The sequence below is a fragment of the Micropterus dolomieu genome, linkage group LG22 (genome assembly GCF_021292245.1).
Source record: "Micropterus dolomieu isolate WLL.071019.BEF.003 ecotype Adirondacks linkage group LG22, ASM2129224v1, whole genome shotgun sequence".
Classification (NCBI taxonomy): domain Eukaryota; kingdom Metazoa; phylum Chordata; class Actinopteri; order Centrarchiformes; family Centrarchidae; genus Micropterus; species Micropterus dolomieu.
In genome coordinates this window covers 33,348,471-33,362,596 of record NC_060171.1, presented here as the reverse complement: position 1 = coordinate 33,362,596, position 14,126 = coordinate 33,348,471, and the positions used below count along the sequence as shown (strand labels likewise).

At 39.8% G+C, this 14,126-nt stretch overlaps 1 protein-coding gene across 9 annotated transcripts in view; it reads right to left on the bottom strand.

The window, feature by feature from the left end:
• The window catches only part of zc3h18 (zinc finger CCCH-type containing 18), a 53,026-nt gene that overhangs the window by 10,842 nt on the left and 28,058 nt on the right, over nt 1-14,126 (bottom strand). For all 9 annotated transcript variants that reach the window (XM_046036773.1, XM_046036775.1, XM_046036781.1 and 6 more), the window contains 3 exons: nt 6,122-6,304; nt 2,396-2,521; nt 948-1,037 (listed from right to left, as the gene is read on the bottom strand). In XM_046036773.1, coding sequence (XP_045892729.1) covers nt 948-1,037; nt 2,396-2,521; nt 6,122-6,304 — 399 coding nt within the window. The remainder of the gene's footprint in view (nt 1-947; nt 1,038-2,395; nt 2,522-6,121; nt 6,305-14,126) is intronic.

The following is a 14,126-nucleotide window of genomic DNA, read 5'->3' as shown; positions in this document are numbered from 1 at the left end:
GCCTAAATCCATGTTGTTAATTTAAATTTCTCATCAATCATTCATCGTTGACAAAGGAGTGTCAATTATCTCCAAATAGCTTGTGCATGTTCTGACACAACGTTTCACCTCTCGCTCTGCTGCACATATTCATTTCAAATAGTTTATTATAATTAATGTAAAAAGGACACTATTTTATTTTAAAAGTTTAAGAGTTAATATTCAACAGAGAAACACAAAAACATGTTTCTATTCAAGCATTTCTTTGCAAATGAGCCAATTAGAAAAATTGGATGAAGTGACAAAACTCAACAAGACTTCCACAATAGCGGTAAAAAAGTTTGACATCTGCTTGGGGTTTATGTTCAATTCAATTTTATTTATATCGTGCCAAATCACAACAACAGTTATCTCAGAGCGCTTTTCATAAAAGAGCAGGTCTAGACCGTACTCTTTCTTTGTCCTTAAAGATTTGTTGGGACAAATTGGCGATGGAAACAAGTTTGTCAGATAACTAATGATATCGCAAAATTACATGGCAGAGCAGCCGTCTGTCACTCTGTTGCCGTTTATTGTTTCTCCTGGGCACATAAAATGCTGCCACACAAACCGTGGCATCTTCTATTCTAATTTCACGCGACAGCTTTCACCCCGACGAGAAAGATCGTCACATTTTAATGTTGCGAGGTCTCATCACACCACTGGCGAAAATAAATCGCTGTTAGCTCAAATAATCGTGATCAGGCGATCATGTTCTAATTGCGACAGGCCTAGCTGAAGCAAGCCCAAACAACAGACCTCAAAAGTGCCTTGTTCTGAAAATTTGAGTACATTATGTACTATCATAAAAAGAAGAGTGGAACACTAATGCTAATAAGAATATGTACTTTAGGACAAACTAAGATGGGAGCAGATAATAAAAGCATTGCTAAATATGGATTAAATGGATTTAAGTACTTGACATTTACCCTTTAGGTAATGCAGGAGGAAGGTCTGGTTTGTTCTTAGCAATCCTTTGTGCTGGACTCGGTGAGGGAGTTGTGGAGAATGACCGAGACCTATAAATCAAAAGTAGTCATAAAAGAGTCATTAAGCAGCTTAATTTAAGATAATATTACATCACACAAGTATAAAATTATTTTATAATGCTGCATTATGAAATTGGGAAAAAACTGAACAAAAGTTGTGCTTTGATCTGCCATCAAGGAAATAAAGCTCATGTGTGTAGTTGCTGACTCAAGAAAACTGAAGAGTTTAATGTTTTTGCCTAGTGATGTTGTTGTCTACAACTTGTATTTCAAAGGAGTACAGATCTCAGAAAGTATGCTTTGAAATGCTTCTTGGTGGCAGCGGAAGTTGTCAACACAAAATTGACACATAACTTTTTAAGTTCATATGGCAACCTGGTTAGCAAATACTTGTTTATTTACACAGTTAGGGAGCAGCATTATGAATCATTTGGAGTCGTGTTTCAGGCCACCACGTTAACATAAAATCCTGTTCGGTCTCTACCAACTCATTGGGGAAACATCTAGCTATTTAGCTGCTAAATGCTTTACAATGTTCACCAGCAAGTCACTAACTGTGTCTGTCTGTTTGGGGCTGAGCACATAACACTAACATCATTGGTTATAGTTGATTATAGTTGCTTTAAGTGGCTTGACAGTCCTATAGATAATGCTAGTATTGTTTAAAAATTCAAAACATTAGAGCAATCCTGGGATTTGTTGTCAAACTCCAAATTGCAAAGTAGCATTAGATGGTTGTTTTTTTCTGAGAGCTGATATATTAATATTATTTACACATCCTCCTATTTAAATACTATATAGTGTAGCTGGACCATCAATGTGTTAATAGTCAGGCATAGCACAATTTAGCATTATTATTAACACAACACAAACAAAGGCTAAAGGCTCACTGATGAAAACTAGGTCTAACTTATTGAGGTGGATTGTTCTGCAAGGGCTCACATGGTAAATTCAGCCCCATGACATCTCTATGTTATGGATTCTATCAGTACAACGGAGTCATACTCCACAGCTCCTTGTTTCAATTTTTTTACAAAAACGGTTTCCATTCACTCATCATAGACAATTACTTCATCTCGGTAATAGTTTTTTTTTTTTAAGTGCTGTTAAGTTAACGTCAGTGAAACTCAATACATCCTCTGGTGTGTCAAATTAAAAGCCTACAAGGAACAGAAGGCATTAGGCCCTTTGAGCCTCTGGAAGGCTTTTAAGATGAAACAATTGCAACAAGCCTAAAGCTCACTAATACTTGTAGTGTGCTCTGTGGAGGTGTTCAAATGTCATGCAGGTGTAACTGGTAAATTTTTTTGTTCCCGTTGGTGCAAATTCCGGTAGGTGTAGTGATATACACACACAGAGATACATGCAGACAACTCTCTCTTGATTACCTAGATCGGCTTCCACTGAAGGAGCTCCGCTGGGAGGAGTGGCTAGAGTAGGAGCTGAATGAGGAAGAGCGGCTGCGAGAATGAGACGACCCAGAGCCTGTGTAGGATGAAGAGCGAGATGAAGACCTGCAACACACACAGCACATGAAGTAAAAATTAAAGAACGTATTAAGAGTAGTCGAACACTGCCGTTCTGCCGAAAGGGGTTGGTCTGGGAATGTGTGCAATCTGTCAGTTGAAGACCAATATTTCTCCAATTACATCAGATGACCTCAAAATCGTCGTAAGCGGGTTACATTCCCAGAACAGACAGCAGAGAGTGTCTAACATTCATACTATAGAGAATCTGCTATGCACAGTGCAGATGATTATGTAAAATGTCATAAGGAGCACTAACTCAGCCCGTGGAAACAGCTGTGTAATGTATTCTGTGTTTAGTTTTTTGGCCTTTTCTGACAAATAACTAGTCACTGTCAACAACTATTCGAAGGATAGCCTTGCAAATTGGTACAAATATCCATGGTGCTTAGAGGATGATTTCTATTGACTTTGGTGACTTCCTGACTTTTCATTCTCATTCTGTGAAATACCTCAAGATGTACTTGATGAATTGGTACAACATTTGACCTACTTTGAATCAACATGTCAGCATTGCCAATGCAAATGTAGTTATGAATATAGTAAGAAAGAGAGAGGAGGTGCTTTTCTTTGACAATTAGGAAACAGTACGTGTATGGCAGACACTCATGCCAGTTGGCATCCTAATATTTATCAAGACATAAAGATATCATGACATCCAATTCACCAAATACTTTTGTTGCATCACAGTCTCTCTTACACTAGGTCTGATTAGCCCAATTACAATTAAACAAATGAATCTCCAGTACTAGAGAAATGCAATCACTCCGACCTGTCACATGATTGTGTGCACGACCATGAATCCACAGGATAATTGCATTCAACTAAACTTTATTTAATTTCACATATTCAATTCGATACTACTATTATCGAAAATACAACACTCAGGTGAAAGGGGTCGTAAAAGAAGTGTTTCATATGTTCTGGGAACAAAGGCTTTTGTGTATGTTTTACAAAACAGACTACAAAGCCTGAGGCACCAGTGATGAGAGTGCCAGCCTACACCTTTACGTGGCAGTGAGATATCAAGTTTTGATCAGAAGAGATAAAGGGATTCTAAAAACTGACTTAAGTAAAATGAATGGCAAAAACCTGTTGGACTCGTAGAACACCACCATGAGCACCAGCTTCCAGTAACAAGTCTGTGGCTGTTGTTCTTTGAACTGTACAAATATCACTGTACACCAAATGCATTCTGGTATACCAAATCTATGTTATATAAAGTTTGATAAATGACAGCTGAGCTTGAGTGGCTACTGATTTGGCAGAAACAACAAAAATAAATCATTTTCTTTTTTATACGGAAGAATCAAAAGAATGTTTTCTCTTCCTGTGCTTAAACACACTCCTGTGAGGGAAAAACACAAGAACTCAGAATGTCCCAAACGTTTCTGTTGTGACTGGGGATGCCTCCTCCTCTCGTGCTCCTCTCTTTTCCTGCCTAAAACAACTGCACGTTTACACGCATACACTGTATATGTATGTATTCGCACTGGTGCTCCTTGTTTTAAAATTCAGTAGCACTGTCTCCAAAAATGATTGCAGCCTGGAGCCGTGTATGGAGTATGTTGTTCTAAAGGAGGGTTGTTCCTATTGGCGATTGGAAAACATCCAAATCTGTCATGGTCCATCGATCCCATTGAAACACTCCAAGGGTGTTTCGAATGCATTGATTGGGACATATTCAGTGCAGCTTGTGACTCCCTCGATGAACTCACTGATACTGTGACGTCATACGTCAAGTTCTGCGAGGATATGTGCATCCCCACCAAAACGGTGACATTCTATGGCAATAAAAAACCATGGTTCTCCAAAGACTTACATCTCTTATGCAAAGAAAAGGACTGGGAGTACAAAAATGGAGACAAGAGTCAATACAGAGCGGCCAAATATAAAGTACGAGCTGCAATAAGGAGAGCAAAGCACAGCTGTGGAACTAAAATGGAGCAACAATTCTCATCAAGCAGCTCAAGATCAATATGGAAAAATCTTAAGGACTTGACAGAATACAAAAAACACCCCATCTCCCGTCTTAATAACGATCCAAGCCTCCCAGACAAATTAAATAACCTCACCAGTCATCACCCCCGAACCCACTCCAACACCACTCTTCTACATCCAGGAGGAAGAGGTGACAGCTTCATTTCGGAGGCTTAAGATCAGGAAAGCAGCAGGGCCGGATGGGATCAGTCCTGCTTTGCTTAGGCATTATGCAGCTCAATTGGCGCCACTATTTTCCACCATATTTAACATCTCATTAAGCAATGTACAGTCCCACAGTGCTTTAAATGCTCCATCATCATTCCTGTGCCAAAGTCCTCAGAGATCTCCTGCCTCAATGACTTTAGACCAGTTGCCCTAACATCTGTGGTAATGAAAGCGTTTGAACGAATTATTCTGGCATACTTGAAATCCTTCACTTCCTCACCGATGGACCGGTATCAATTCGCCTACCAAGTCAACCGTTCCGTTGAGGATGCAATCAGCATAGCACTCCACCATACCTTGCAACACCTGGAATCACCAAACACCTATACATGCATTCTGTTCATAGACTTCAGTTCTGCATTTAACACTAATAACCCATTTAAACTCTTTACCACATTCTTGGACATGAACATTGACCCAGCCATACGCCACTGGATAAGGAGCTTCCTGTGGAATAGATCACAGAGGGTGAAGGTTAATAACATAAGCTCACACCCTCTCACCCTCAGTACAGGGGCTCCTCAGGGCTGTGTTCTCTCCCCTTGGCTCTTCTCCCTTTACAACGCACACTTTGCATCCACAGACACTTCAGTAAAGACAATAAAGTATGCGGACGACACAACCACTGTGGGCCTCATCACAAACAATTATGGAACACAGTACCGCATGGAGGTGTTCGAACAATGACCTCCAGCTCAACACAGCCAAAACCCAGGAACTCATTATTGACTTTAGACGTAGGCCATCAATAAATCTATTTTATAACATCTGAGAAATATTGTCAAATTTGTTGGAAAAAGCGATCTCAGACATTTGAAGGTTGTATTCAGGCTGTCAAACTGACGTGAAAAAAGATAGAAGCTAAAGCTTACCGATCACACAGCACAAGTGAACCACCGCATCCCCCGACCATTGAGACAAAAGACAACGAGTCGTGCTTTATAACGTTACATTCAGTAGTAAGTTAGCTAGCGTAAGCTTACTAACATCACATTAGGAACAACCCACAGCCAACATTTTTCTGGATTTATTTTAGGTTTTGGAAAGACAATAAATTGTACTTCTCCTGTCAACCTCTCTGGGAAACGACTAACTATTACAAGATGCCCCAGGAACAGCTTTTGACCATATCTTAGAAAAATACAGCAAAAGAAATCAGTTAGAGTGAGTCCTATACTGCGCTGATTGGCCAGCTGTGTATTTAGAGCGTGGTTTAGCGGTGAGGTATGAGTCAGACATATCACGCTCGCGGTCATTGGCAGATCTAGAAGTTGAATGCCTGGAGCCATAAATTAATGAATAAAAGGCTGCTTGTTTTTCAAGCTTCTTTCGCCAACACTACGACACAGGATGTCCTGACTTGAAGAAAAGGGTTCCTACCTGGAGGAGTTTGACAAAGAGACGGAGGAGCCTGAGGGCCGGTGTCGCCGGCGGCCTCGTGGTGGGGAGCCCAGCCCGGGGCGTCTCCTGGGGGATTTAGACCGACGCCACGGGTCCTTCCACTCATCAGGTCGCCTCATGACTGGAACAACCTCCTTCTTTGACGGAGGCTCCATCGGTCTGCTAAAAAGATGATTAATGACTGGTTAGAAACAAGGTGCAGTGTAAAAGCAAACACCATTACCATTCTAACATCCTCATTTCATCTCATTTTGAATAAACTGGATGTACCCCCAAGTACTTTTTGTGCCATTGCATACAAGACGCTTGTATTCACATGTATACTTCTTTTAGGCAACTGCGTCTGAAGAGCCAGCACACTGATTTTCTTTGTCTTTCTTTCTCGTTCTTCATTCGCTTTCCTCGCCCACTCGTAAACACCTTGAAAATCAGATGTATATGCTGCAACTTTGCTTGCTAATTGAGTAGAACTCCTCATATTTGAAGCCTACTGGGAATTCTATTCACTCTTTCATTAAAAATAAATAAACCCTTGAATTCTTCTAAAGGTTTTATACACTTTCACCAGACTTTGTGTACAACATTTTAGAGAAGCAAACAGCTAATCAGCATAGTTACAAATGTCACGATTTTGGCTCTGTACTTCAATACAATGGATTTGAACTGAAACAACAAAATGCAATTGCTGAAAGTGCAGACTTTCAGCTTTAATTCAATACATGAAAATGTTGTTGAGAATACTTTGCAGGGAATGACTGCTTGAAGTCTGGAACCCATGGACATTACCAAACACTGGGTTTCCTCCTTTGTGGTGCTTTGAGGGGCACTGCAGCCGTCTTTAGTTGTTGCATATTTGAGGGTCTTTCTGCCTTAAGTTTTGTCTTCAGCAAGTGTAACTTGAATGTTTTGGTAAACAGCCAAAATAACTTCTGTCATTGTCCAAATCTCTCCCTCACTATACATATATACGCACCCACACACACAGTAGGGAGAACAAGTATTTGATACACTGCTGATTTTGCAGGTCGTCTGTAATTTTTATCATAGGTACACTTCAACTGTGAGACACGGAATCTAAAACAAAAATCCATTTTATTACAGACTCAAATACTTGTTCTCCCAACTGTACGTACATACATACGTACATATTTACATTTATTCATTTAGCTGACACTTTTATCCAAAGCGACTTACAATTGCTGTATATGCCAGAGGTCGCACACCTCTGGAGCAACGAAGGGTTAAGTGTCTTGCTCAGTGACACAATGGGCCACAGAGGGGGATTGAACAGGATGGATCCATGCTTTCATGCTGTTTACGCCAAACTCTGACTCGACCATCTGAATGACTTAACTGAAATCGAGACTCATCAGACCAGGCAACGTTTTTCCAATCTTCTATTGGAAGATGAAGATGAATTGGCCACTGGGTGCTTCTCAAGTCTTATTTGTCGTTTCTTCGCTCATCAATCCTTGAACCAGAAGTTGTTCCACTCCGCCATCTTGCAGGCCGTCCCAAAGCTCTTATTTGCGCTCCGAGGAGCGAGGAGCTATGAGCGAGGATACACCAGTGCATCCTTCGCGGAATTCTTTTAATGACCGACACGCCCCCTTACTGTGTAGCAGTTATATTGATTGGACTGATCTGATACATCAGGACAGATTAAACTCAAGTGTATCACTGCAAAGCCTTTATTTGAGTTGTTTTATGATTCACTGTCTTGTTAAAATCTGTGTTCATTGTAGGTCTGAACAACAAAGGCCCCACACACAACTTTATTTATTTATTAGAAAAATCTTTCTATTATTTCTTCGATCAACTTTTATTATGGAGACAATTAAAGGCAGAGAGTCTGTCAGCAAAAAACATGTACATAATTTATCGTCATTTCTATTCAGTCACATGTGAGGCTGCTCATTCCTGTGTTTAGTCCAAATAGACGAAAATAAAACATAGCACACATAAGGAGTCGGACAAGTCACTAAACTGCACCAAAGTATCTAATGAAGCGAGCAAAGCATCTGATGAAAGCAGTCAGTGGCTCCGCGAGTAAAATCAGCTTATGAAATGATGAATAAGATGCTGTGCTAAAAAAAAAAAAAAAAAAAAAACAGGTAACAGAATCATTCTGCTCTGCACTGATAACTGTGCGACTTTATTAGTACCACAGTGCACATGTATGTAGACACAAACTCCATCAAGTCTCTACAACCGTTAGAGCCGACTGACAGCTGATCCAGCTGTGATCAGCTGCCGCCGTCATCAGAAACAGACGTCACTTTAGTGACGCTTTGGAGCAAAGGACGTCTCATGTCCCTACAAACATATTTCCTTGTCCCTTCTCTCCTGGCTTGGTTTCCTTGTGTCTCTCCATGCATCCCCGGTGGGCGGGACAAAGACGCAAGGAAAAGACGCAAGTGAGGGAAATGTGGATGCAATTCAGAGACTTGAGGAGCACCCTCAGTTTCCTGTTCTTAGCTGACAGGAGTGGCACCTGGCGTGGTCTTCTGCTGCTGTAGTCTACCTGCTTCAAGGTTCGACGTGTTGTGCGTTCAGAGATGGTGTTCTGCATACCTTGGTTATAATGAGTGATTATTTGAGTTACTGTTGCCTTTCTGCGTTTTACAACAATGCTCAACTGTGCTTTATGCTCATGTTGTGATTTTTTGCACACACTTTTCAGCATTGTATTATAGTATAATGGTAATTTTGGTATACTTGTAGATTTTTGATCTCCTTACATTTTATATATTAATTTATATTTATGTTCGTATTTACTGTAAGCACCAATTTATACCAAGGCTAATTCCTCGTATGTGAAAATGTACCTGGCAATAAAACTGATTCTGACATCTCCAACCAGTCTGCCCATTCTCCTCTGACATCAACAAGGAATTTTCGCCCACAAAACTGCCGCTCGCTGGATATTTTCTCTTTTTCAGACCCTTCTCTGTAAACCCTAGAGATGGTTGTGCGTGAAGATCTCAGCAGATCAGCAGAAATACCAGTAGCCGTCTGGCACCAACAACCATGCCACGTTAAAAGTCACTTAAATCCCCTTTCTTCCCCATTCTGATGCTCAGTTTGAACTTCAGCAAGTTGTCTTGACCACGTCTACATGCCTAAATGCATTGAGTTGCTGCCATGTGATTGGCTGATTAGCTATTTGTGTTACCAAGCAATTGACAGTACCTAATAAAGTGGCCGGTGAGAGTGTCCCCCCCCATACTTTAGGAGGGCACTGTAAAGCTGATGATTCACGGGGCAAATTTTTGAGCAGTGTTGCAGGGAAATGTTGCCATCAATGGTAATGAGTAAAGATTACAACCGTTAACCAGCTTAAGTCTGCGGCAGTTGCCTAATTTCCCCATCAATGACATCACATCTAATACGTATACAGACAGGGGGCTGAGATGAAATTCAAAGGTCACTCAAAGGTTGGACAGTGTTTTAAGTCAAACAACTGTGCAAATATAGCTGTGGATCTGTGCTAAATTCGTGCACATATTTATAGATTACTATAAGATCATGACACACCAATGACTAACGTGAAACCACACACAGAAACTCTAAGTCATTTCCCAACCTATATGTATTCATGATGAACATTTCATCAGGGAATTTCTTAGTACCTCACGGTGTCAACTGGTTCGGATTAAGGATGCTATCTATACATTTTAACATGTTCATATTTTCATAACATATGTCCATATTAAGAAAACATTCCATAACATTGATTTCAAGCCCAAGTCCATGGGACCCAGACCAACAAAAATACATTATGAACTGTCATATAGCCTACATTTATAAACTTCTGATAAAGAAGAGTTGATTTATGAGGTTTATGAAATGCATTTATTTCATTATAAAAGTATATGCAGCAATAATCAGATCAAAAAAGCCCCCAACATCATTTGCGTTATTTCCCATATTACATTGTCAATGTTTGCTTTTTGTGGTCGTAAAGAGAACTTTCGGACCTAATTCTGTTTTTCCCCATTGTAGCTGTAATCCACAGACAGGAGGGAGGGAGATAGGGAAGCATAAACCGCTGTTTCTACGCAGCCCTCCCCCCTATTAATTTCGAGTGATTGTGAATTATCTGATGAATAAATGTAAATAAATGTTTTGTTAAAACATTTTTACTTTTTGCTTGTATCTATATTTAAGAGTATATGCAACTGAATTTGTCGCACTGTAGAGCCCTGCGTTGTCCAAAGTGCTTTTTTTTTTTCCTTTTGATTTTTGATGCGGCCTGTGACTTTTCTCTCCCCCTGACCCGCTCGAACAATTTCCTCCAGATAACGTTAGGGCTATGCGATATGATAACAATATATATATATTCTAATATAGCAAATTTTTTGTAAATTTCTCTGCATCATAAAGTTGGAGAAAGCGATTCTGGAGAAATCACCTTAGCTGTGCATTTCCTATAAACACCATCACACTTCAGGCATTTACCGAATCTTTATTCTAATCTGTTCATTTTGCCTTCACCGTGCAGGTCGATCACTTTGCACCGCGCATCTGTGAAGGGCATGTTCGCGCGCGGTGTCTCCTTTGATGTCATCCACTCGTCGCTGTTATAGATGTTATAACCAAGTTATATTCTAAACACAGCTTCTGTTTTGCTTTTTTTTTTTTTTTCGGACTTCATCGGGCATCCGGAGAATAACACAGAGCTACAAAAGTTTGAAAGTTCAAATAAAAGTAGGGCTATTTATTCGAAAGAAACGATTATCATCAATTCCAAAATTCATAGTAGATTTTTACCCAACGGAAAAATATATAATGATCACTTTTACTAAATACACAGCATTGGAAAAATTATAGCTGGTCAAAAAGCACACGAGGGAGCCGCACGCTCTCTTGAAGGGACCGCAGAACACAGGGAAAAACTAGGCTACTGCAGCATTAGTTTTGATGATCATGTATACACAAAAGCTATAAGCAGCAGCTTTTATGCATGTTTACAACAATAGGGGGTGCTACATAACACACTTTTAGGAAAATTTGACCCAATGGCTGTTCTAGTGTTAAGGCCTACCACTTAGTCCTTGTTGTGCTTTTAGAATTAAAAAAGGTACCCATTATATATATTTGTTGGAGGAACTTAAGAAGATGATTGAATATTCCCACTGTGAATAAAACAGTCTTTGAATGAAAGCTTGAAGGAGTCCCATCTGTGTGACTGTGGACCCCGTTGAAGGACGTGGTTAAGCATTTTAACTAGTGAGAGAAGTATGTTTTGAAAAGGGCCTTTGGACCTTGCACAACCTGTTTTAAGCATAATATTGCATGTACCAAAGATGATTTTAATTATCACCAACATAAATCTAGACAGGCGCACATACTTGGAATTACATAATTATCTGGGCGCAGTGTTACACACATAGTGCAAGTACAAAAGGTCCAGTGAATGTGAAAGTCCATAGTGATGCAAGAACATAGTGTTCTATTTTGAGCTACATGTGAGCAATAAGTAGCGCATAATAGAACAACAACACAAGAGCTATTTTTAGCTCTTTAAACAATTTTTCCTATCAACAGAACGATACCTTTGAGGAAGGAATTTAAAAAAAGGAAGTGGGGCATATAAACCAATAAGGCCTTCAGAGTACAACAACGATTAATAGAGTGTTGTTGACCTTTGTAGGTTTAATGAATAAGCCTGGGCAGCCTTCAGGAGAAACATGAGCAGGTCTGGTGGGAGGAGGCTCAGTTAACTGCACAAGCTGAAGTTGAACTTTGCATGGACCTACTGTTTGTTTGTTTAAATAAAAAGAAAGTGTTAAAAAATCAAAATAAAAAATGCATTAGGTCGAATACATTCTTCAGCAAGTTACGACCAAAACCAGTTGAAGCAACTGTCTTCCATTAACCTGTAGTGAAATGTCAACTTTACAGTCTTAAATCTAATTTAAATACATATTAAGACTTGTTAAGACCTACTGACTCTGACGAAGTGCAAACACAGTTTTTCTGTTAGTGAAGGGAAACTCAGAGCAACAGAGACTTAATCATATTTGCAAAACGGGAGGGCTGTTCCAAATTACAGGCATGCTTCTGAGGTTTGGGTATAGTAAACTTAATTTAATATTAACTACAATAACTATATACTCTCTTTAAATTAACCGGAGGTTTTGGTGAATTCAATCGTCTGGCAACCCAAAGTTGATCGACTAAGAGTTGCACAAATCAAAAAATCTAATTTCACTGTGAATACACATACAGTTCTACTCATGTACAGAAGTGACTGTTGCAGTCGCAGTAACATTGAACATTTGTATTACTGCAGATCATAAAGTGAATAAATAAGAAATATTCCAAAAGCAGAGGTTAAAGTTGAGCTATTGTGGTCATTTGTACTACCTGCATCAGTTTTTTAAATCTTTTATTTCACTGGACACCACTACCCTTTCAAAATCTTCAACAGAGAATTCTAACTTTCTGCATTTTATCAGTAGTTACTGCAGGTAGTTTCCAACAAGTTCTTCTTCATCCATGCCCAAGTGTAGCTCATCGGGAAACGTGTGTTCAGACAATGTTCAGACTAGAAGGATTTCCACTTCTCCTCTGGCAGGTAATATTGTGCAAGAACATCACGTCAATCATCATTGCACACAATAGCAAAATATGGGTGTTGGTTTGCAGTTGCTGATACTAACGGGTTTTCCCTGAATTGCAGCATTTGTCCTGCATAGAGGAATTACTCTGTCAAATTTGGTCCCGCCTCCAGCTCTAGTGACGCTGTGTCGCAGTCACCACAGAGCACCAGGGAAGACTCTGCAAACTTCCAGGGAGGAAGAAAGAGCCTTGTGCTTAGGGCTGGACGGTCAATTGAAGAGTAATCAAAACCAAAAAGCCTCTAACGGACATCATTTTCCCCATGTTGATTAGTTCGGTTATTTAATCCTGTTACTATTGTGTTTGTGTTCATGCTACTTTCCGCTTGAAACATCCTACCGTGAGTATAGTTGAGTGACTCCGATCCGTCCCGTCCTGCTCAGCCTTTAGACCAGAGTCTGAGGCACAGGGAGAGCACCTTCACTTTCCAGCAGTTGTGGAAACGACACTTTATTAACTGAACTACACTTTACATTTACTGCCAGACTGCCAACTTATTACTTGCTCGCTTTCAGCGTCACCTTCTGCTGCTCACCCTCTCACGTTCGCCCATCCACTCACTCGCTATGCACACACATTGCTCTGCAGTTAAAATACCTAACTCCTTCTTATAACAGCACCTGTCACGCAGATGTCCTTTGATGAATGAGAGGAAGCTAGCAAACCGTGACTTACTGTGCTCACACAGCGTGCGGGTGAAAATCATTTGTTCTGCATTGATTTTGAATGATAAGGGAAACCATGTCTCTGTCGTGTGCAGGTCAACATTACCTTATTACCATAGTCGCTGAAGTCACGGCCAGAACTTCTGATGCATTTATCTTTCTTCTGCTGTTTTGCTTCTATCTATTAAATATGACTGAAATGCCTGCTTATCCACAGACGTCTAAACAATCGGCACATCGCGTGAAAAAAGAGCTGATCTACAGGAGAAACATATCTGAAAGCAACACAGAATGCCTGAGAGCTGCACTGCATTAGATAACATTATATTCTGAATTGCCAACTGCCACATGAATTTTGCATTTCCATAAATAAACACATTTCCACCGTAAACTGATGCGGGAAAAGCAGAAAACTTGCAAGAATGCAGTAAAGTAAGTGTTTAATGTTCAAACTTTTCACATAATTTGGCATTGTTAAAACATATTGTTAAATCTCATCTCTACTTGATCCCGTGAACCCAATACTGTGTCTTGTCTCGTAACTTAGGTGTCTCATCACACCCCCACTTAAATTTTATAAAAGTATTCATTTTTTTAAATGCTTCAAAAACAGGGGGAGATTTGACACATTGCCAGCATAATCAAACTGTTTTACAAAATATTTATTATAGTAGTATTTATGGTCATCTTCT